Source organism: Nycticebus coucang, chromosome 13, assembly GCF_027406575.1.
Source record: "Nycticebus coucang isolate mNycCou1 chromosome 13, mNycCou1.pri, whole genome shotgun sequence".
NCBI classification, from domain to species: Eukaryota; Metazoa; Chordata; class Mammalia; order Primates; family Lorisidae; genus Nycticebus; species Nycticebus coucang.
The window spans coordinates 62,504,722-62,529,766 of NC_069792.1; the positions used below are offsets into that span (position 1 = coordinate 62,504,722).

A 25,045-nucleotide genomic window follows, 5' to 3' on the forward strand; every position below is an offset into this window, starting at 1 on the left:
GACATTATAACGTACCCTGTTTCCTCGAAAATAAGACAGTGTCTTATTTTAAGGTGTGTTCCCAAAGATGTGCTAGGTCTTATTTTCAGGGGACGTCTTATCGTTCCTGTAAGTAGGTCTTATTTTCGGAGAAACAGGGTAGTACTAGATAGGTACTACGTCTACCTAAAATATACTGAACAAAAATGGCACAGAACCCTCCTTGCTCTCAAGGAGTTTACATGTAGAAGAGATACGTAGTGACTAACCCCACAGATAGTTGTACTAGTATAAATGCTTGTAAGAGCTATGAAGGAAGAGTACAGTTGTGCTGTAAAGGAGCGCAGCAGCCCAGACTAGTGTGAGGGGCCCAGGAGTGTGTGTCTGAGAGAGAGACCTCACATCTATTCCTTGCAGGTAAGTTAGGCATTAACTAGACAAGAGTAGGAGATTTTTCAAGGCAGAAAAAGCAACATGTTTGAAGCTTTGGTGCTCAGAGTGGGTTTTGTCCTTTCAGGGAACTTAAGGCCATTGTGGCTGTAGAGCCAGAAGCAGGAAAAGGGAGTGGGAGAGGAGGCTAGTGAGGCAGTTAGAGACCAAACCTGGCCAGACCTTGTGTGTCCGGTCATTTGGTTTTTATCTTAAGAGCCACAAGAAGTCATTGAATTGTTTATAAATAGTAATTTCTGAGCCATTGAAGTAGCAAAGAAGAATGAGTAGTTTGATCCTCAAAAAGTGAGTTTAAATTATCCCTTTGCAGGTGAATTCCCTTTATAGAAGATGTAGTAAATTCTCATGAACTTTCACTCTCATTGGAAATGTTTGGTGAGACCGATGTCACTACTGTCTCTTCCCAAATTGTTTGGATTGGGGGGAAGTAGGTGGATCAAGCTTACCCAGCTCTGGACCACTTAAAAGTGCTTTCCCACGCTTCTCCATGCTTCCACTCGCTTGTTCATAAAACTTATATTGAAGACCTAGCAGGAGCCAATCCCTTTTCCCTGATTAAACATAATTCCTATCTTCTCAAACCTGAGTAATAAATGCAGTAAAGTATAGACAGAGCCTTTGATCACTGGAAAAATTCTAAGATAGTCAGAGAAGAATGTTTATATTTATTTATGGATGAGAGGCTTGAGGCTTAAAGAGTAATAAGCTCAACAGGATGAGGCTGGAACCTGGATCTGCTGACATGTGGCCCAGTCTTGTTTTTCCTGCAGCAGGCTGAAGTCACTGTCTGTCCCCTGACATCCTGCCCTGGCTACAAATACTGCTGCCTTTTACCTAATTCAAGAGTCTCATCCATGACTTGTCACCTCAGAAAGCTCCTCGCATAATAGGCAGGGCTGTTCCAAACTCCTGAGAAAGTTTCTACTTATATAACTCGAAAACTATTCATCTGTAGCAGCCTTTCCTTCCTCATTGTTTTGCGCTCTGAGACGTCACAGACTTACTTCCCCTTCAATATAGCAAAACGACAATTACTTGAAGGCGGCTTCATCATCTTCTCTAAGCGTTCCCTGATTCAGACCAAACATTTCTAGTTCCTTGAATCATTCCTTCAGCAAATGCAATTTCCAAACCCATCACCACAGTTACCCTTGCTTGAACACACCAGTGTGTTATGTTTCCTTTTAAAAATCTGGCAGCTGGAATTACACACAGTATTCCAAATGTGGTCCAACCAGCTCTTACCTCCCAATGCTTCCATTAATAAAGTAGAATTTTTTTTTTTTGAGAATAAAGACTGTATTTTACTTTTATTTTTTTCTTATGCTTTTCCTTTCTTTATGTGTTTTTTTTTATTGTTAAATCATAGCTGTGTACATTAGTGCAATCGCCTGTACCCATTCTAAGATGCACCATAGATGTGGCCCCACCCATTACCCTTCCTCCACCAAAACCTCCCCCCTCCCTTCCGCTTCCTTGGCCCTTTCCCCATAGTCTTGTGCTATAGTTGGGTTATAGCCTTCATGTGAAAGCTATAATTTAGCTTCATAGTAGGGCTGAGTACATTGGATACCTTTTCTTCCATTCCTGAGATACTTCGCTAAGAAGAATATGTTCCAGCTCCATCCATGTAAACATGAAAGAGGTAAAGTCTCCATCTTTCTTTAAGGCTGCATAGTATTCCATGGTATACATGTACCACAATTTGCTAGTCCATTTGTGGGTCGATGGGCAGTTGGGCTTCTTCCATGACTTAGCAATTATGAATTGGGCTGCAATAAACATTCTGGTACAGATGTCTTTGTTATATTGTGACTTTTGGTCTTCTGGGTATAAACCTAGTAAAGGAATTATAGGATCGAATGGCAGGTCTATTTTTAGGTCTCTAAGTATTCTCCAAACATCCTTCCAGAAGGAGTGTGTTAGTGGGCATTCCCACCAGCAGTGTAGAAGTGTGCCCTTTCCTCCACATCCACGCCAACATTTCTGGTTTTGGGATTTTTGTTATGTGGGCTACTCTTACTGGGGTTAGGTGATATCTCAGAGTAATTTTGATTTGCATTTCTCTGATGATTAAGGATGATGAGCTTTTTTTCATGTGTTTGTAGATCTTGCATCGGTCTTCTTTAGAGAAGTTTCTCTTCCAAGTCCCTTGCCCACGCTGTGATGGGGTCACGTGTTCTTTTCTTGCTAATAGATTTGAGTTCTGTGTGGATTCTGGTTATTAGACCTTTATCGGAGGTATAACCTGCAAATATTTTCTCCCATTCTGAGGGCTGTCTTCTTGCTTTACTCACTATGTTCTTGGCTGTGTAGAAGCTTTTAAGTTTGATCAGGTCCCAGTAGTGTATTTTTGATACTGCTTCAATTGCCTGTGGAGTCCTCCTCATAAAATATTCACCCAGGCCGATTCCTTCAAGAGTTTTCCCTGCACTTTCTTCAAGTATTTTTATAGTTTCATGTCTTAAGTTTAAATCTTTATCCAGTGAGAGTCTATCTTAATGGTGAAAGGTTTGGGTCCAGTTTCAATCTTTTACAGGTTGCCAGCCAGTTTACGCAGCACCATTTGTTAAATAGGGAATTTTTTCCCCACTGAATGTTTTTAATTGGCTTGTCAAAGATCAAATAACAGTAAGTAGCTGGATCCATCTCTTGATTCTCTATTCTGTTCCAGACATCTACTTCTATGCTTTTGTGCCAGTACCATGCTGTTTTGATCACTATGGATTTATAGTACAGTCTCAGTTCTGGTAGCATGATTCCTCCTGCTTTGTTTTTATTGCTGAGTAATGTTTTGGCTATTCGAGGTTTTTTCTGATCCCATATAAAATGAAGTATTATTTTTTCAAAATCTTTAAAGTATGACAATGGAGCTTTAATAGGAATTGCATTAAAATTATATATTGCTTTGGGCAGTATGGACATTTTAACAATGTTGATTCTTCCCAGCCATGAGCATGGTATGTTTTTCCATCTGTTAACATCTTTGGCTATTTCTTTTCTTAGAGTTTCGTAGTTCTCTTTGTAGAGATCTTTCACGTCCTTTGTTAGGTAAACTCCCAAATATTTCATCTTCTTTGGCACTACTGTGAAGGGAATAGAGTCCTTGACTGTTTGTTCAGCTTGGGTACTGTTGGTATATATAAAGACTACAGATTTATGGGTGTTGATTTTATAGTCTGAGACATTGCTATATTCCTTGATCACTTCTATAAGTTTTGTAGTAGAATCCCTAGTGTTTTCCAGATATACGATCATATCATCTGCGAAGAGTGAAAGTTTGATCTCTTCTGACCCTATGTGGATACCCTTGATCGCCTTTTCTTCCCTAATTGCAATGGCTAAAACTTCCAATACAATGTTAAAGAGCAATGGAGACAATGGGCAACCTTGCCTGGTTCCTGATCTAAGTGGAAATGATTTCAATTTAACTCCATTCAATACGGTATTGGCTGTGGGTTTGCTGTAGATGGCCTCTATTAGTTTAAGAAATGTCCCTTCTATACCAATTTTCTTAAGTGCTCTGACCATGAAGGGATGCTGGATATTATCAAAAGCTTTTTCTGCATCAATTGAAAGAATCATATGGTCTTTATTTTTAAGTTTGTTTATGTGTTGAATTACATTTGTAGATTTACGTATATTGAACCAGCCTTGAGACCCTGGGATAAATCTGAATTGGTCATGGTGTATAATTTTTTTGATGTGTTCTTGGATTCTGTTTGTTAGGATCTTATTGAGTATTTTAGCATCTATATTCATTAGTGATATTGGTCTATAATTTTCTTTTCTTGTTGGGTCTTTCCCTGGTTTGGGGATCAAGGTGACGTTTGCTTCATAGAATGTGCTGGGTAATATTCCTTCTTTTTCTATATTTTGGAAGAGGTTTAGTAGTATAGGTACTAGTTCTTCTTTAAATGTTTGGTGGAATTCTGACGTAAAGCCATCTGGACCTGGGCTTTTCTTTTTAGGGAGATTTTTGTATAGTCGATGCTATTTCAGAACTTGATATAGGCCTGTTCAACATTTCCACTTCGTTCTGGCTAAGTCTTGGTAGGTGGCGTGCTTCCAGGTATTGGTCAATTTCTTTCAGATTTTCATATTTGTGAGAGTAGAGTTTCTTGTAGTATTCGTTAAGGATTTTTTGAATTTCTGAGGGGTCTGTTGTTATTTCATCATTACGATCTCTGATTGATGAAATTAGAGATTTTACTCTTTTTTTCCTGGTTAGATTGGCCAAAGGTTTATCTATTTTATTGATCTTTTTAAAAAAACAACTTTTGGATTTATTGATCTGTTGTATAATTCTTTTGTTTTCAATTTCATTTAATTCTGCTCTGATTTTGGTTATTTCTTTTCTTCTGCTGCGTTTGGGGTTGAAGTGTTCTTCTTTCTCCAGTTGCTTGAGATGTTCCATTAAGTTATTGACTTCCTCTCTTTCCATTTTCTTGAGGAAGGCTTGCAGTGCTATAAATTTCCCTCTTAGGACTGCCTTTGCAGTATCCCAGACCTTCTGGTAACTCGTGTCTTGATTGTTGTTTTGTTCCAAAAATATGGTGATTTCCTTCTTAATCTCGTCTATAACCCATGTATCCTTCAGTATAGGGTTGTTTAGCTTCCATGTTTTTGTATGGGTATGTAGGTTCCTGTTGTTATTTAGTTCAACTTTTATTCCATGATGGTCTGAGAAGATACAAGGAATAATTTTTATTTTTTAAAAAATTTGCTGAGGTTAAGATTTGTGGCCTAGGATGTGGTCGATTTTGGAGTACATTCTTTGGGCTGATAAGAAGAATGTTTATTCAGTTTTGGGGGGGATGAAATGTTCTGTAGATGTCTGTTAAGTCCAGATGTTGAATGGTTGAGTTTAAATCTAAAATTTCTTTGCTTAGCTTCTTTTTGGAGGATCTGTCCAGCACTGCTAAAGGGGTGTTAAAATCTGCAACTACTGTGGAAGTGGAGGAAATCGAGTTGCTCATGTCTGTTAGAGTTTCTCTTATAAATTGAGGTGTGTTGTGGTTGGGTGCATAAATATTAATAATTGAGATCTCATCATATTGAGTATTACCTTTAACAAATATGAAGTGTCCATCCTTATCCTTAATTATTTTGGTTGGTTTAAAGCCTATTGCGTCTGCGAACAGGACTGCAATGCCTGCTTTTTTCTGCTTTCCATTTGCCTGGAATATAGATGACCATCCCTTCACCTTGAGTCTATAACTGTCTTTTAATGTAAGATGTGATTCTTGTATGCAGCAGATATCTGGCTTGAGTTTTTGTATCCAGTCCGCCAACCTATGCCTCTTTAATTGAGAGTATTGATAAGCCTTTCGAGAGACTGGTGGACATTTTTAATCCTTTTGCGACTGTGGAAGTTGGAATTTGATCAAAAATCTTTTGGGTGGGTTTACTTTTGTGGTGGAGAATTACGCTGGTCTTTATGGAGGATAGGTCTAAGAATGTCCTGGAGAGCTGGTTTAGTTGTGGCAAATTTCTTCAACATGTGAATGTCATTGAAGTATTCAATCCTCCATCATAAATGAAGCTCAGTTTAGCTGGGTACAGGATCCTGGGTTGAAAATTATTTTGTTTTAGAAGTCAATGACCATCCTCTTCTAGCTTGAAAGGTTTCAGCAGAGAGATCTTCAGTTATTCTGATATTCTTCCCCTTATAGGTAATGGTTTTCTTTCATCTGGCAGCTTTCAGAATTTTCTCCTTCATATTAACTTTAGTGAAATTGATTATGATGTGTCTGGGGGATGTCTTATTTGGGTTGAGTCGTGCTAGAGTTCTGAAACTGTCTGCTATCTGAATTTCAGAATCTCTTGCCATGTCTGGAACGATCTCCTTCATAATCTCATGGAGAAGAGACTCTGTGCCTTGTGAAGCCACTTCGTCACTTTCGGGGATCCCTATAAGATGAATATTGGTTTTCTTCAAATTATCCGAGAGCTCTCTGAGACAGTGGTCTGTTTTTGCTCTCCATTTCGCTTCTTCTTTGAGGGTTTGGGAGCGTTCGAAAGCTTTGTCTTCAATGTCAGAAAGCCTTTCTTCTGCTTGCTCCATTCTGTTACTGAGAGATTCTACTGTGTTTCTCAGATCTTTGAGGGATGCAACTTCTTGTCTCAATGTGTCGAAATCTTTGGTCATTTGGTCTTTGAATCCATTGAATTCTTGAGATAACTTTTGGAATTCTAATTCGATCTTATTTGCTATCTGGATCCTGAATTCAATTTCTGACATCTCAGCTATTTGTTTGTGCATGGGGTCTTCTGCTGTTTCTGCCCCATTGATCCTTGGGGGAGTTGATCTACTCTGATTATTCATATTGCCAGAGTTTTTCTGTTGATTTCGCCTCATGATTGTTTTTCACCATTGCCTCTGGCTGTCCTCAGAGTTGGGGAGGTGTCTCTCCAAGATTAGACCCCAGCGGGATCACTCTATTGTTGCTGGATCTTTGTAGGGAGTGACCCTTTGTGGTTCCTCTGGGGCTGCTCTAGCTGGGGAGTTCTGGTTGTGGAAGCAGCTCCGGTTTGTGACACACCCGGATCCAGCAACAGGGCTGGGGGTGGTGCGCATGGTTCTAGGAGTGCCAGGCACCCATTGACTTTGGCACAGAGAGCCCAAGGCTCCAGCAGTCTCTGGCCAGGAGAAGAGCTCTGCCCAGAGGCAGGGAGGGCTCCAAAGGGCATGCAGCTACCAGAGTCCCTGTCCAGATGAATGGGCTAGTATGGAAGCTGGGAGGACACAGGAGGGAGGTCACAGGGTTGCGTGGCTCCCGCAGTTCCTGGTCAGGGAATGTGGAGGCCCAGTGGGTGTGGGTACCTGGTCGGGGGTCGCCGCACAGCTCTTATGGAGGTCTGGGCGGCACCAAGCCCAGGAGTTTGAGGTTGCTATGAGCTGTGACATCACAGCACTCTACCCAGGGCAACAGCCCAAGGCTCCAGTGTGCCAAAACCGTCTCACTCTGCCCCTAAGGATTAAGGCTGTAAGGCAGCTCAGTCCCCACCTTTAGGCTGCTCAATCAGTAGGTTACTTTGACCCGCCCAATCTTTGCTCTGAAACCCTGAGGGCGGAGCTTGCTGGGGCAGTTCTTTCACAATGGCTTCCTGCGCCCAGCTCACTGGCTCAGTCTGGGGTCCCAGGCAATGCCCAAAGTTCTCCACACTCCTGCTCAAGCTCTCCCCAAGGCAGTTCAACTGAGTGCCAAGTCCAAGAACACCGAAACAGTTCACAGGTAAGGCCTATTCCAGTTTGTCTCACTGCTGCTTGTACTTACGGTTGCCGGCGTGATTAGGTGGATGGAACACACGCAACCACTTGCCAGTTTTCCACTGTTTTTGTCCTGCTCTTGGGGTCTAGAAGTCCCTTGCTGGCTCCCTGTATCCTCCAAGGGATGATTATAGGCAGATCCCACCAGCCAGAGATGCCTAGAGTCTTATCTCCCCAGACTTGCTGTTCCCAGTTGCAGGGAAGCTGTTACTCGGTCGCCATCTTTAATCTCTCCTCAATAAAGTAGAATACTGAGTTATCTTTTTATTAATGAGTTCCAATCGTTTGTTATTATTGAACTTGTGATCAACCACATCGCTCAGGTCTTTTATCATAAGACTTACTTTACAGTTGACTTTCTGAACCCAATGACAAGACTTTACATTTATCCCCAATAAATTAAGTCTTGTTGCTATTGGCTTAGTCCAGCTTGTTAAAGAAACTTCTGATGCTGTCATATAACATGTTAAATATCCATGGTAGCTTTATGTCATCTTTAGATGTGGAGAGCAGGCAGTCTACATGTTCATCTAAGTCATTAATACATCTGTGGAACAGGACCAGTCTATGGTCTAATGTAGTGAATCACTAGACACTTTCCTAATGCTTGGGTCCAATCAAGCAGTACTGTGATCTAGCCCACATTTATTAAATGAGAAAGTGCATCTGAAAGTGCTATTAAATGCTACTCTCACCTAAAAGAATATTAAGAGGGACTTTTTAAAAATGCCTCCATGAACCCAGGACTCAGATGTGTAATTAGCCCATTTGGTGCAGATAACACAGAGGTAACCTTGAGCACTAATGCTTAAAGTAGCAGGTAGTAATTGTCAGAGATATCTTTAGCTTCCATTCAAGAATTTTAATATAGAAACAATAGTTGTCTATCCAAGTGAGTATCTGGTTTATAAAATACGTAATGCAGGTATTTCACTTCTTCTTTACTTTACTTACCTTCCCCTATACCCTGGATCAGGGCCAGACAGATACCAACAAGTTGGCACGTACTTTTGAATGTCTGCCAAGTGCCCTGGTCTAGAGTCTCCTGTGTGTTTACAGTTTGTTCTGGCTGAGTCACAACTGTTTCCAAATATACTCAAAAGTAAGTATTTCCCTAAAATGTTTTTCAAAAAGCACACAGAGGCAAAAATTATGTCCAGAACCACTGCTGTTTTCTTTTCATCCCTATCCAACCTTTTCTATCTTGATCAACTTAGATATTCATCTTCCTTCTTTTCTCTCTGGGAGATTTAACTCATCTCATAGCTGTAGCTACTGTCTATCATCCAGTCACTCCTAGATATTGTTATCTGGTCCCCACATCCTCCCAGTCTCCAAATCTAAGTTTCCAGTTACCCATTAGACATCTCAGACAAATCTTACAAGCACTTCAAAGTCAACATGTCTGAAACCAAGATGATCATTTTCCATTACCCCCGAGCCGGGTTCTTCTAGCATCTCTCCTTCAGTTGATGTCATCACTGCTTTCCCAGTACAAAACTCACTAATAATACTGAGGTACATTTTTTTCAAATGCTTGTTTTATCTCAAGCACTCCAGAAATATTGTCATCAATGTCCATCATGTGCATTAAAGGTAGAAACTACCTGAAGCTCAAGATAAGTGGTCATGGAATTCATAGTGAGGACTGTCTAGCTTCTAAGCCTATCTACTTAAGTGCAGCTGGTATTCTCCTTTTTCTCTCTTCTCCCACACAATCAGCAACTTACCAGATTCTGAAGTGTCTCCATAATGTGTCCCTTATCTCTGTCACTGGGGTCTACCTCCAGGCTTTGGTTCATCATCTCCTTCCCAGATGTTAGCAATAGCCCCTTAACAGGTCTCTCTGTTGTCAGCCTCTAACACTCTCAAGTGTCTCTGCAACTACCACCCAAGGGATTACTACAGCACAGAATCCAGCTCAGAGAAGGCTGTCTAGTCCACCAGGCCACTACCTGGAACCAAGCAGGTTACATCTTACTCCTGTACTCCCTCTATAAGGTTCTTGCCTCCCTTCAAGTCTAAGTCTTAGAATTCTATATCACAGTTCTGCTCAATTTTTTTTTAAATTTTTTTAACCATATGCATGTAGTCAGGACCAAGGGCCTCTTCCATCCTTGTCAAGAGGAGTGCTAGTCTTCACTCCTTTTATACAGCACTATCTAAGATACTTGTTTACAGACTATTGATACAGAGCAAATTTCAAATGTATTCCCTCCTAACACAGGGAAATTATTTATGAAAAATGATTTTTAGCAAAAAGTCAGATAAACAAATATCAATAAAATGACTAATTAGCATATCTTTAGATCAATCTATACATCATTATCAGTTCCCTAGAAAAGACAAGTGTAATACTATCTTCAACTTAAAGATTCAAAAGTAGGCCAGACACAGTGACTCATGCCTGTAATCCAGCAGTTCTCAACCTATGGGTTGCGACCCCTTTGGACTGTATTAAAGGTTCATGGCATTAGGAAGGTTGAGAACTACTGCTGTAATCCCAGCTACGTAGGAAGCTAAAGCTAGAAGATTACCTGAGAACAGGAATTTTGAGACCAGCCTGGTCTACAGAGCGAGATCCTCATCTCTCAAAGAAAATTTAAAAATTCTCTTTAAAATATGTCACAGTAGGAGAGAAAACTATCATTTTTAACAGTAGGTAGAATTCCTCTGAGATGGAGAAAATTACCTTTAGGAAAATTTGGGTTGTGAAAAGGTAGCCAGGATAGGCTAGGAGTAAAAAAAGTGATGGCAAGACTGTTCCACTGAGAAAGGAAGTGAAAATGTGAAGTGGGGCCAAATGAATCAGATAGAAGAGAGAGAGCTATGGGAGAGGCCCAGCAAGATGGACCATAATGGGATTGGAGCCCACATGAAGAGGGAATCAGTGAAAACTGGAGGAGAGGACAGATTAAGGACTTTCAGTAACAGGAACTTGAATCAGCTCTGGGATGCTTGATAACTCTGTCTTGATTATACTTGAATCTTCACATATGGCCTTTGGGGGGAAGAAAAAAATAAGAGGAAAGAGGGGAGACTTTCATGCCAGGCATGGTGCCTCATGCCTGTTATCCTAGCACTGTAGGAGGCAGAGGCAGGTGCATTGCTTGAGATCAGAAGTTCAAGACCAGCCTGAGCAAGAGTAAGACCCCATCTCTGTAATAAAAAAATTTTTTTTAAGTATTGGGTGTCGTGACAGGCACCTGTAGTCCCAGCTACTCAGAGAATTGAGGCTCACTCAACCTCACTCAGAGGATCACTTGAGCCCAAGAGTTTGAGGTTGCTGTGAGCTGTGATGATGCCACCGATCTCAATCCAGGGCAAGGAGTGAGACTCTGTCTCAAAGAAAAAAAAAAAAGAATACTTTTTGTTATGTCCTATATGTCACTTATGTAACTTACTTAGTAAAATTAAGTTTATATAATTGTTTAAAATATTGTTTGTTGGATATAAATGATCATTTTACTAAAGTAACCAAGTACCTAGAAAAACACAGTTATATCCAAGTACTTTTTTGTTTGTAATTATAAAAGATAGTATACTGAGTGGAAGGCAGTAGTTAGGGTCGAAGCCTAAGGTATATGTAAAATAGAGTCTTAACTGATTAAAGTGCTCTAACACAGATTCAAATGGCAAAATAGCAAATGTCTTGTTACATGTTGCCTAGGCCCCATGCTACTACTGTGAATTGAAGAAAGTGAAAAAGAATCAGATGATGGCATTGATCAGGACTGGGTGGGTTATTCTGTGAAAACAAACAGATGGAAAAAAAAATCCCCTTGGCCATCTTTTTTTCACACACAGAGCAAACAAATCTTCCTCCAAGGTTACACTGGTTGGAATCTAACCAGTCACCATCTCACACTTGAAATCAAGTACTTCTGAGTGAACCTTAGTCTGAATAAGAGTCCCTTTGGTCTGGAGACCTATGAACTTATCTGCTCCCTTTCTCCCTGCCACTTTAGAGGACAGGATTAATAGTAATAACCCCTCCGGTTTGCAGAGGGGAAGAATGAGAGACATACAGCAACCTCTTGCCCATAGCAATTCTGAAATGTTTCTGGGCATGTATTTTGGAGTCTGTACCCTAGAAGCAAGAGGTAGTTTCTGAACCCTGTTTTTACTCTTAGAGTAGCTCTCTTACCAGTGTTTCTGCTAGATCCACCCTGTGACAGATCTTCTTGGCCACTTGAAACTATATTGAGTCTTAAGCCATCACAGTCTTATTTAGCCGGGTTCATGAGTGTATTGGGCAGTGGTAATATTTCAGGAACTTGGTGGAATCCTTATCTGTATGATTCCAGGGAATTCTGTGTGCCAATAACCACATCCATGGTCTTTTTAAAGTTGTATCCTTGATCTAAAGTTTTTTTTCTAAGTCACTTTAAGAGTTAAGTTTTAACAGTGAGTGTGATGCGTATAGTCAGACCTAAGACTGAGTATTTTTTTTTTTTTTTTGAGACAGAGTCTCACTATGTCGCCCTCAGAAGAGTGCTGTGCCGTTATAGCTCACAGCAACTTCAAACTCTTGGGCTTAAACAATTCTCTTGCCTGAGCCTCCCAGGTAGCTGGGACTATAGGCCCCCACCCCAATGCCCAGCTATTTTGTTGTTGTTGTCGTCATCATTTTTAGCAAGCTGGGTTCGAACCCTCCAGCCCCAGGTGTATGTGGCCAGCACCCTAACCACTGAGCAATGGCACTGAGCCCTAAGACTTAATATTATTAATCTTTCTTCATGTTCAAAGGCTTTCTAATTTTAGCTCTTGCTGTTCAGGATTTTGTCTTAGTCTCTTCAAACTGCTATAACAAAATACCTTAAACTGAGGACCTTATAAACAACAAACACTTACCCTCACAGTTTTGGAGTCTAAGATGTCCAAGATCAAGGTACTGGCAGATTTGGTATCTGGTGAGGGCCCACCTCCTGGTTCACAAATGGCCATCTTCTCACTGTCATGCATGTGGCCAAAGGGGTGAGGGACCTTCTCAAGCCTCTTTTATGAAGACTCTAACCACTTCCCAAAAGCCCCACCTCCTAATTTTATCACCTTAGAGGGCAGAATTTCAACACATGAATTTTGGGGAAACACAACATTAGGACTATAGCAGACTTTATAATATTTCTAACTTTGCAAAGCTCTGAAAGAACCTTGAAAGAAATGAAAGAGCAAGAATACCTCTATTCCCTCTCATTTTTAATTCTTCACTTTTAATTCCTCAACTCTTCCCTGAGCTCATCTCTTCTTTATAGTACAAAACATTGGTAGTGTGCCAGACACAGGAGACGGCAGCCAGCAACACTGCCAATGTTTTATTTTCAGACCTCATCTTCGACAGCTGGATTTATTAAGCTTATGACCAACCTCACAAGTAGTCTCGGGCAACAGTTTTACCAAATTTCTTGCCTCTTTAAGACATGGACGCCCATTATTACAGCTTTCAATATCAATTTCTACTGCCTGACCATTAAGCTGGGGCCTCATGTTCTTGCTAGAACCATATTTCTATTACCAATATCTATGTTAATATAAATGAGTTATGCTGCCTACTATAATCCTAGAATTTACTTCCTCTTCATGCCACGTGCCAAGTGTCTATCACCGGGGGCTCTGCTCTACACGGTCCCTCAGGGAGCCAGAGTGGTGGGGGCTCCATCATCCTGTATCTGCCTCCCTGTAAAAACCCATCCCCAAAACTTAGTGGCTTAACAGAATAATGATTAATGACTTCTTGTGGTTCTAAGGAATTGTTTGGGTGATTTTCTGCAGGATGAGCCTGGGATCGCTCATGCAGCTGCATTTAGCTGGAGAGTTGGCTAAGGGACTGGTTCAGTTGGGAAGTCTGGGCATCTCTCTCACCACATGATCTTTACTCCTTAAGGAGGCTGGACCAGGTCCCCTCACAGGGTACCAAGCGGGCACACCCCAGTAAATAAGTTTTACCCATCTTTCTATTGCTGGTGTCATGTGAGTTGAAGAAAGTCACATAATCAAGCTCAGTGTGGGGATGGATTCTGGAATGTGCAGTTCATTGATTGTGTAGCCATCTATGACAACTATCTAGAGCAGAAGTCAGCAAAATTTTCCTTTGAGGTCTAGATTATAAATATTTTAAGTTCTCTTTCATAACTTTTCAACTCTGCTTTTAGACACAACAATATGTAATACTTAAATAAGTGAGCATAGCTGTTTTGTTTTGTTTTGTTTTGTTTTGTTTTTAGAAAGAGTCTTGCTCTGTCACTCTGGATAGAGTAAAGTGATAGGCCTAGGTTCAAGTGATTCTCCTGTCTCAGCCTCCCTACTAGCTGGGACTACAGGTATGCATCACCATGCCTAGCTAGTTTTTCTAATTTTTTATAGAAATGGGGTCTTATTCTTACTCAGGATGGTCTTGAAGTCCTGGCCTCAAATAATCCTCCTGCCTTGGCCTCCCAGAGTGCTAAGATTATAGGTGTGAGCCACCACTCCTGACCCTACCATGTCCTGGATTTGGTCTGCCAGTGAGCTGGAACATACAGCCTTTATTCAGTCTCTGCATCAGGGAAGGAAGCTGCATCTTCATGCTTTGGCTCATAAATGTAATGTGCCAATTCTGCCCTTAGCCCGTTGGCCAAACTAGTCACAGGCCATACCTAACTGCAGGGGGATGGGAGGATGATCCTGCTCTGTGCCCAGAAGGAAAGGAAAGCTAGACAAGGGTAAACACCAGAATTATGTACAACAGCAACCACATTGAGAAGATGTCCGTTCAGCTTATCAGCCTTATCTTTACTGAATACCAGGCACTGGTTATAAGTACTGAAGGAAACAGACACAAAACCATTGTTCCCATGGAGCTTCCACAGAGACCATTAACATACACTAAGAGGAAGAAGCATTTTATACACCTCTGCCCTGGAACTGTCAGTTATCTTCTCATTATGGGTTTACTTGGCTTTTTCATCAATGAGGCTGTGAGCAACGTGGAAGGACAGGATTATGTTATTATGTCCCCTGTGCCTGACACAGTGACTAAATCTTTGTAGGTATTCTCTGTTTGTTGAATAATTGATTAAATATTCAAGCCATCAGACCAAGATAAGGATTTACCTGGGTTCAAGTGCCTAATTTCTATGTTACTCATGGTCCTAATTCTCTAATCCATTGAGCTGCCAGTATAAAAAAGGCGTAGAGTTGTGAGTTGTTTCTCAAAATTGTAAAGAGAGACAAGGATAGGCTCAATGGATTAAAGCCTATGTTTCTAACATTCTCAGCAGGGAGTGAAAGAGACATCCAAAAAAATTTCTTTCTAGAGTCTAGGTTTGAGGCCAGGAAAAATACTGTGAAAGTTTGGGTTAATTTACTTGCTTTCTAAAGTCCTTTAGGCAGTTAACAGAAAATTTTGACTTACCTGATCTTGATTACCTTAGAGAGTTTGAGATTCCTCATGTCCTAATACCTGAAATTTCTTTGAGAATGAACAGAACAATTAACATTTCCCTATTTGCATACTCTTTCCTCCAAAGAGTGCTAAAAACCTGGGGGTGGAGAACTTATGGTCTCAGGGCACCTGTGGCCTTCTGGATCTTAGAGTGCAGCCTTTTGACTGCAGCCTTTTGACTTTATTTGTTGTATAAAATCCAAATTTTATACAACAAATCCTTTTAATAAAGGGATTTGTTCTGTAAACTTTGGATTTAGTCAAGGGGCTGCACTTGGGAATCTGGAGAGCCATACGTGGCTGTAAGGCCTCAGGTTCCCATCCTGGCATAAACAATCACTTAGAAAAAGGAAATATAGATGAGAAGGTAAGACCTTAATAAAGGTTTGTACCAAATAAATAATTCCATACATTTTAGCCTAGTAAAAAAGCAATAGGCTTACCTTACATATCATACAAAGAGATGGCTCTTATAAACAGCAATGTTTATAAGATTCATGAACTGAGCCATTTTTTAAAACACTCATCAAGTTTTAATTTCAAATTTTAAAGATGGTGCCTGTGGCTCAAGGAGTAGAGCGCCAGGCCCCATATACTGGAGGTGGCAGGTTCAAACCCGGCCCCGGCTTAAAAAAAAAAAAAAAATTATTTTCTATAAATTAATTTCAAATTTTATCATAGTCGAGTTCAATTCTTACCTTGGAATAAACATGACAAATTCAAAATACAGTCTTTTATAAAACAATTCATTTGGAAAACACATTCATCAGGATACACATAATACATATAACAAATTGACTCCATTCCTGCCCTCAAGAAGTTTACCATCTAGTAATTTAGTCAGGCATATTAACAGGTAACTGTAATACAAAACAAAAAATTCTTAGTCAAATAGGAAAAAAACAATGGTTCAAATGCTTTTACAATGTAGGAGTGGGTGTCAAGCTACAGAGGAATAGAAAAAGTAAAGAATTGCATCATGGAATAGAGTGTCCACTAAGCCGCGTGTGTAAAGATACATAGGAGTGTGAAAGTCTCCTGTGGGGAAAAAGTGAATTCTAGGTCCCAAGAGTGGTATGTGGCAGAAGGGCCTAAGCTGGTGTAGAGAACAGAGAATGAAAAAGATAGTAGTGAAGGAACCAGGCAGCGCCAGGGAGTTTGACAGCTGGGCTGCAGGGGAGGCCAAGAAGCAGGAGGGAAAGATGACATCAGGCGTTCTGGGCACTGAAGATGGTCAGAAATTCTGAAGGAGTCACAGCACAAAGAAAGCAGCCCAGGGATTGTGAAGTTGCTTCAGATTTGAGCCTATGACTCTCTCCTGTGGTTCTGGTACCTCTTCCTGTGGTCAGCATTAAAATACATTCATTCTTGGTCAAGCAAGCACCTAGCTTTGTTCCTTCATCCAGTAATTTCCAGTCTGTCTGCTTTTATTTGCTGCCCTCACAATAATAAGGGGCCCAAACTTGGACTACATTGATATCGCAGATCATGAGAATCAGCATTTCCAAGCATAAGGAGGTTCTTGCCCCTACCCTCAGGTAATCCTGGCTGTGAACATAATGTTTTTGGAGTTGTTTTGCAAATAGTTCTATTTTGTTTTCAAATATTTATCCATTTAAGCAACATTGGTATTTAATACTGAATGGACATTTGTTCTGCTGGCCTGGCACCTGGCTTCTGAGATGGAGCTGTTTTAGGTCTTAGTCCACTTTTTCGTGATAGAAAAATTAATTTCAACTCCAAGCAAATTGACTTATCCAAAATTCTTGATACAAGTACACAAGGGACCTTGGAGGGATTATGACGTGTCTTATTGGGGAGAGGGGATTATGTTTTTGTGTCTCCAGTATGAAGAACACCCCCTAAATAGTAAGTCAACATTCAAGAGCTGGAAAGGTTTTTTTGCACATTGAACTTAAGTCCTGAATTTTAGGTTTTTCTTTTTTCCCACCAAGATTCATATGCACAGGCAGAGTGGGCCCCCGGGTTGGACACTAGCCCATACAGAGTTACTCGCCAATTCCAAAGAAGCAGAGATTAAAGACACTCATGCCCCATCATTCATCATTTCTTTTCTGTGAATCTTAATGCTGGATATTGAAAAATCTAGATTTGATCATTGTTTAGTTTCTTCATTTAAAGTCAACTAAATACACCCTTTCCTGTGCCCTTTTAAGGTTGATGCAGTGCTTTAAGAGGCTAACACAGAAGGGTAAAGTAAATCTCCATAAAACCCAGAGAAGAGATTTTTAAAACTCCTCTCTGGATCCTGTCTGGAGTCACAGCTGAAAAAAAAAAAAAATAAAGTCAACTAAATAGCCTGTACACATGGATAGAAAGAAATGTAACCAGGAAGTGTTTGTGGAATTGAATCAGAACTTGAGACATTTGAAGTGGGCCACTTCAGTAGTATCTTTTATTTCTTTTTAATCGGATTTTGAATATTCTTTTTGCAGGTTGTGTTCCTGACTGGGTTTGGCTATGTGTATGTGGACATCGTCCACCAGTGCAGCACAGTCTTCATCTCTATGGCCCCAGAAGGAAAAGCAGGATCTATCTTATCCAATCACAACAGGTATTTTTAATTATTTTCCCAGTAGCAATATAGTAACCTTTCCTATTATAAAGTTGTAAGCCTACCATTTACCACTCTTTGTCATCTCTAATTAAGTGTTAAAGCTTTTGGCTAGTTATTGTGTAATCCATATGTAAGGATATGATTATTAACATTAAATCATACCTACAATAGGTAGTTTTATATATCATCTTTCTTGGGTACCCCTTCTGTGGTAAGTTTAATGAGCGTGTTTACAAACTATGCATCTTAGAATTATACCATTATTATTAACATGAAATGTGAGTTCATGTACCTCTATATGCATACAACTTAATAATTAGTAATAAAAGTTAGCAATTAGAACTACATCAAATATAAATCTACCTCTTAGAGCCATATTTCCCTCCTTTGACCTGAGTGTTGCCATCAGGTTTTAAAAACATGAGGGTCAGCACAGTGGTTCAAATCAATAATACCAGCACTTTGGGAGGCTGAATCAGGAGGCTCACTTCAGGCCAGGAGTTCAAGACAAGCCCAAGCAGCAATACAGCGAGACCTTGTCTCTACAAAAAAATTTTTAAATTACCCAGGTGATATGGTAGTTACCTGTAGTTCCACCTACTCAAGAAGCTGAGGCAGGGCTCAGCATCTATAGCTCAGCAGCTAGGACGTCAGCCACATACATCGGAGCTAGCAGGTTTAAATCTAGCCCGGGCCTGCCAAACAATGACAACTACAACCAAAAAATAAAAATAGCTTGGTGTGCCTGTAGTCCCAGCTGCTTGGGAGGCTGAGGCAAAAGAATTGCTTAAGCCTAAGAGTTGGAGGTTGCTGTGAGCTGTGATGCCACAGCACTCGACCAAGGGTGACAAAGTAAGACTCTGTCTCAAAAAAAAAAAAAGAAGCTGAGGCAGGAGGATTCCTTGGACTCAAGAGTTGGAGAGTGCTATGAGCTATGATCATGACTTTTTTTGGAAAAAATAGAACCAAGCAAACAGTTAATATCCTTAAAATGTAAAAGAACTCATATAATTCAACAGGAATAATATCACATATCCCTTTTTTCAAAAACATAATAAAGGGCAAAAGGGATGAAAAGAAGAAGAAATACAAGTAATCAAAGAAATGTAAACTTAAATAAGATATTATTTATGAAATTAACCATGATGATTCATCACATATAGTCCCAGTAGAAGTATTAATTGGTACTATTTTCTGGATAACACTTTAACAATATGCATTAAGAGCTTTAAAATCCCTTTGGCTTAGAAATTCTACTTGTAAGAGTTTAAAAGCTAAGGAAATAATTAGAGAAGTAGGCAAAGACATATACAGATGTTTATCACACTATTAATTATAATGGCAAAATATTCAGAATACAAATACCCATCAGGACAGTGCCTATGGCTCAAAGGAGTGGGGTGCCTGCCCCATATGCCGGAGGTAGTAGGTTCAAACCGAGCCCCGGCCAAAAACTGCAAAAAAATAATAATAATTTTTAAACAAATGCCCATCAGTAGGGAAATGATACATAAATGTTATATCTACAAAAAAAGAGATCTTAAGAATTTTGAAGCCGGGTGTTGTGGTGGGCGCCTGTAGTCCCAGCTGCTTGGGAGGCTGAGGCAAGAGAATCGCGTAAGCCCGAGAGTTAGAGGTTGCTGTGAGCCGTGTGACGCCACGGCACTCTACCCAAGGGCGGTACAGTGAGACTCTGTCTCTACAAAAAAAAAAAAAAAAAAAAAGAATTTTGATGGGATTGAAAAATGTACATGATATAATTTAAAATAAAGCAAGCAATGTATAATATTAAATATATAGATACGATCCTTTTTATGTAATCTGTACATATACCCATCAATACATATAATATGCATATACATATGGAAAACATTTCTAGAAATAAGACTGAAAAGAAAAGGAGCAATCAAAATTGTTGATGGTTGTGGGGTTCTAAATGATTGTTTAATAATTTATGTATTTTAATTTTTATAATAGCATTTATTTTATAATCAGAAAAATAATAATGTCAACTTTGATACATTTGTGTAAACCTTTCTTTAAAATGTTCCATGCTTCACATGTATGGTTAAGAACTCATTTGTTTGAGATCTACTAATTTGAATTTATAACAGATAGAATGTTTTCTTGGCCTAAAAGTGTTTGTAAAAAATTAATAGTATAACAGAATTGGAAACTAAATTTTAAATTGTATAGCACAGATTTCAATCCCATATAACAATTTCAGGAGCATTTTTTCTAGGATGTAAATGTTAATGACGATAGCAACAACTTATATATTAAGCTGTAGAAATAAAAAAGGTATAAGGATGTGTTTCTACTTCCTTAATTTGTTTATTCAACAAATATTTTTCAAGCAATATTTTACCAGATGCCAAGTGCTCTTCTAGGAGTAGGATACATCTGTAAATAAAAAAATAAATCCCTGCCCCTTGAGGAGATTACATTCTCATAAGCATGGAATGTGGTAGGGAAAATAGAGAATAAATGTAATAAAGAAGGAAATTCTGTATCAGAGTAGAAGGTCAGCATTGTGCAGAGGTAAAAACAGAGCCCAGTATGAGGGTGGGATTCCTGGGCCTACAGACTGGGAGAGTAGAATTTTAAACAAAGTGATGTAGGCTGGCTCGGCGCCTGTGGCTCAAGCGGCTAAGGCGCCAGCCACATACACCTAAGCTGGCGGGTTCAAATCCAGCCTGGGCCACCAAACAACGACAGCTGCAACCAAAAAATAGTGGGCATTGTAGCAGGCACCTGTAGTCCGAACTATTTGGGAGGCAGAGGCAAGAGAATCGCTTTAGCCCAGGAGTTGGAGGTTGCACAGTGAGCTGTGATGCCATGGCACTCTACCCAGGGCGACAGCTTGAGGCTCTGTCTCAAAAAAAAAAAAAAAAGTGGTGTAGGTAAGGCTCACCAAGAAGCTGACGTTTGAGCAAACACTTGAAAGCAGCAAGGAGGCTAATAGCATGATTATCTGAGGGAAGAGCTTTCCAGACAGTGGGCATGGCTGGGTGAAAGGTCTGAAGCAGTGTGCCTGGACTGAGGGAGGAGCGGGGAGGCTGCTGTGGGTGAGGGTGAAGATTAAGGAAGCAGTGAGTGAAGTTGGGGAGATAAAGGCTGGAAAGAGGGAGAGGTGATATTTCGGGCCTCATGGGCCTTTGGTGAGGGCTGAGCTTTAAATCTAAGTGAAACAAGGAAGTCATTAGAGCTTTTGAACAGAGAAATGACACACCGTGACTTACACTTCTAAAAGATCATTGGCTTTGTTGAAGTCACTATAGAGAAACAAGGGTGGAAAAATGCAGAGAGACTAGTTAGGAGATTATTATAGTTACACTAGAGGTACTGGTGGCTCAGATTACAATGGTATCAGTGGAAAAGGTAAGAAATGGTCAGATTTTGGATGTACTTCTGAGGAAAAGCCAGTGGGATTTCCCTGAGGCACTGGATAAGGACTGAAAATAGAAGCATCAAGGATGACTCCAAAATTTTTGTTCTGAGCAGCTGGTAGGATGTGGTTGTCATTAACTGAGATGGGAAAGACTATATGTAGTCTTATGGCACTAAGATCAAGAGTTTGATGATAGACATTTTATTGATACGTCATTTAGACACTTAGTCCTGAGCATACAGATGGTACCACAAATCCCAAGACTACATGCAATCTCCAAGCATGTCAGTGCACAAGGAATGAGAAGAGACCCAGGGGCTGAGCCTTGGGCACCTTGAGTGTAAGAGGCCTGGGAGAGAAGGAAGGGTATGGCGCGGGTGACTGAGCTTGGGAGACCAGGGAGATACAGCTGAGAAAAGACAAGTACAGTAAGTGTTTCCAGGAGGGACTTAGCAACTATGCAAAATGCCCCTGTGGCCAAGTCAACAAAATATTGAAAGTTCATCTTTTGATTGAACCAATCAAAAGATTGAACCACTTGATTGGCCAAGTGGAAGTCACTAGTGACCTTGACAAGAGTCATCTTACTAGACCAGGAATGAGGGCAACAAAAACTTCTGTGGAGCGCTCCAGAAAGCAGGAAGGAGAGGGACAGGAAAGGGTGCTGGAGAGTCTACATAAAGTGGATCAGGAAAACCAGTGGGGAGCTAGAGGAGGGGTTTTACAAGATAAGAGGAATGAATGACAGTGTGTGTGTAAGCTGCTGATAAGGAAGGAAAAGATGATGTAGGAGAGAACTGAAGTGCCCTAGAACATGGTCAGCAGAGGGCAGAATGCGGACTTGGTGCCACACAGGGCAGCTGTGGTGGTGGGAGTTCCTGCCAAGTTTCCTTCTGCTCACTTCACTTTCTCAATTGAGGAGTAGCAGTTATTTTATTATCTCTTTGCTTTGTGATCATCATGATAAAGAATTAGCACACAAAGACTAGAGAGATTTTGGAGTTGATAAGGGAAACACATAGAGAAATATGACAGGAACTTGTAATAGTCCCACTGGGAGCGTTTCCCAATACCATGAATAGTGTGACCGGCTCTGTCCAGACACAATGTATTGAAAGTAGAGTTCTGGGCAGCACCTGTGACTCAAAGGAGTGGGGCGCTGGCCCCATATGCCAGAGGTGGTGGGTTCAAACCCAGCCCTGGCCAAAAACTGCAAAAAAAAAAAAGAAAGTAGAGTTCGTACTTGTTTCTTATGAGAATTAGATGTCCCATCAGGAGCTGTTTAATAAGGCACTGTCATATAAGAAAAAAGAAAGAAAGAAAAGGAAGGAGACTAATGTTCTCTTTGTTCTCTTCCCTTTCTCCTCTAGAACTCTGGGGAAGATTGTTACATTTAAAATGTTCATCACACAGTTGAGCCTGGCAGTGTTTGATGACCTCACCCACCACAAAGCATCAACTGAGCTCCTGAGACTCACTCTGGACCATGTTTTTCTCCACCTGGCCCCAGGGGCTGGGCCTCTCCCTGGGGAAGAGCCTGCAGCCACCCTCTCCAAGCTGTACTGTGTGGAGGTCTACTGTGGGGACCTGCAGCTGGACAACCAGCTCCATAGCAAGTCCAACTTTCACTTCGCTGTCTTGGTCTGCCAGGAAGGAAAAACAGAATCTGTTCAATGTTCCAAAATGCAGAGTCTTCTGTTATCGAACAGAGATTTAGAAGAATACAAGGAAAACTGTTTCATCAAAGTTTGCATCACCTTATCTGAGGGCAAGAGCTTCTTATTTGATATTAATGAGTTCAGTTTTGAATTAAAACCTGCCCGGTTATATGTGGAAGATACATTTGTATACTACATCAAAACTTTGTTCGACACTTACCTTCCTAACAGCAAGCTGGCTTCTCCCTCCTCCCAGCTGTCTGGGGGTACACAAGTGCTACCAGTGCAGGTCAGGCAGCACGCCAGGGCCTTGGTGAACCCTGTGAAGTTGCGGAAACTGGTGATCCACCCGGTGAATCTACTTGTCAGCATCCACGCTTCCCTCAAGCTGTACATAGCCTCTGACCACACTCCTCTCTCCTTCTCAGTGTTTGAAAGAGGACCCGTCTTCACCACGGCAAGGCAGCTTGTGCATGCCCTGGCGATGCACTATGCCGCTGGGGCTCTTTTTAGAGCAGGTAAGGACACAAGTTAGGGGTGTGTGATGAGCTAAAAGACACGCTTTGGCTTAAGTTCCTCACTAAAGACACAGGAAGCAGTCAGTGAGACGTGACACACACGGGCCTCACAGTTAAATAGACCTGGATTTAAACCTAGACCTGCTTCTGTTAGATACAGGATCTTGGGCAAGTTATTGAGCCTCCCCACATCTCGGTTTCCTCATCTGTAAAATGAATTTTAAGATTTTTGAGAGGATCAGGTGAAAGCATAAGGTACCCAAATTTTCTTTTGGTACTTAAACACTGAAGCAATAGTAGCTATTATGTAACTTAGAATTTTAATTCAATTTAGCAAACACTTTTTTTAGCACCTTGAGCCACAAGGCCCTTTCTTAGCACACTAGTGCAACCAGAAAAACTAGCCCAGGCCTTCAGTCCAGTCCTATAAGAAATCCAGGCCTGGGGTGTTAGTTTTCTAAACAAATTCGGAGGATTTGTGTGCCTTGTGATCACCGTGATAAAGGCATGCACTCTCTATCTAGACAGGTCACAGAGAGAAGGCTGTTGGTGTCTCAGCCTCTCCACAGACCTGAGCAAAAAGAGAAAGCATGCCTCTGCTCAGGCCTTACCATTCTCTGGTGCTAAGCAGATGGCTACTCCGTGGGCAAAGGTACTTGGTGGGAGAGGGAAGGCGTCCCTTTGCAGTCTAGCTGGAAGAGTCTTCAAGGGGTGGTTTGAATATGCCTGCAAAATTTGTTTGGGGAGAACTGTGCGATAAAGACTGAGTTGGGGGCTGTGTGGTCTCAGAATACTTTATGGTAATCGGCATCAAAGCATGTGTTCCTGAGCCAAGCTCACTCTAAAGCAGCTTCAGTTGCTTCTGGCTTCAGTTGCAATCTGGCTCCCATGAATTCAAGCAAAGAACACCACCCAGAGTTGACCTTGTCAACCTTTTGCCATAAAGAACGTGGAAAGCTTACTTTCTGAAAGTTACCAAGGAGAAAATGACCTCTGTGCAACCTTCTATTTACCATTGTACTTGGGGAATGCATTCCCACACAAGCTTGAGGCCGGGCGCAGTGGCTCACACCTGTAATCGTACTACTCGGTGGGGGCCAAGGCAGGAGGATGGCTCGTGCTCAGCCTGAGCAAGAGCAAGACCCTGTCTCTATTAAAAATAGAAAAAATTAGCCAGGCGTCATACTAAAAATAGAAAAAATTAGCTTGGCGTTGTGGTGGGCAACTGTAGTCCTCGCTATTCAGGAGGCTGAGGCAGGAGTATCATTTGAATCCAAGAGTTTGAGGTTGCCATGAGCTAGGCTAAGGCCACGGCACTCTAGCCTAGGCAACAGAATGAGAGTTAGTCTCAAAAAAAAAAAAAGAAAGAAAAAAGATGGCAGCAGTAAATGACCTGTGTTATGGCCATAATGGTAAGATTGCCTTTTCTCCATAATGACGTTGACAGAGTTAACAGGGCCGTCTGACAAGATTGGGGACAGGGCCTTTCCAGACCTATTGTTTGATAGTCCACACAACAATGAAGTAAATATTTCCCTCTTGCTAAGAAATCATTTAAAAATAAGCAGTTATCCTCATTAGTATAGTGGTGAATAAAGGGGAAAAAGGGGGCGGCGCCTGTGGCTCAGTCGGTGAGGCGCCAGCCCCATATGCCGAGGGTGGCGAGTTCAAACCCGGCCCCGGCCAAACTGCAACCAAAAAATAGCCGGGCGTTGTGGCAGGCGCCTGTAGTCCCAGCTATTCGGGAGGCTGAGGCAAGAGAATGGCTTAAGCCC

General features: G+C 41.0%; 1 protein-coding gene and 2 non-coding genes across 9 annotated transcripts in view; 2 read left to right on the forward strand and 1 right to left on the reverse strand.

Annotated features, from left to right (window-relative positions):
- VPS13B (vacuolar protein sorting 13 homolog B) overlaps window positions 1-25,045 on the forward strand; it is a 980,186-nt gene that overhangs the window by 930,833 nt on the left and 24,308 nt on the right. For all 7 annotated transcript variants that reach the window (XM_053558614.1, XM_053558617.1, XM_053558615.1 and 4 more), the window contains 2 exons: window positions 17,582-17,700; window positions 22,465-23,270. In XM_053558614.1, coding sequence (XP_053414589.1) covers window positions 17,582-17,700; window positions 22,465-23,270 — 925 coding nt within the window. The remainder of the gene's footprint in view (window positions 1-17,581; window positions 17,701-22,464; window positions 23,271-25,045) is intronic.
- LOC128564209 (U6atac minor spliceosomal RNA) lies at window positions 9,738-9,861 on the reverse strand. Its single transcript, XR_008374069.1, has one exon. It is a non-coding gene; the product is annotated as a U6atac minor spliceosomal RNA (small nuclear RNA).
- On the forward strand, window positions 17,290-17,412 carry LOC128564200 (small nucleolar RNA SNORA26). The gene has a single exon (XR_008374062.1). It is a non-coding gene; the product is annotated as a small nucleolar RNA SNORA26 (small nucleolar RNA).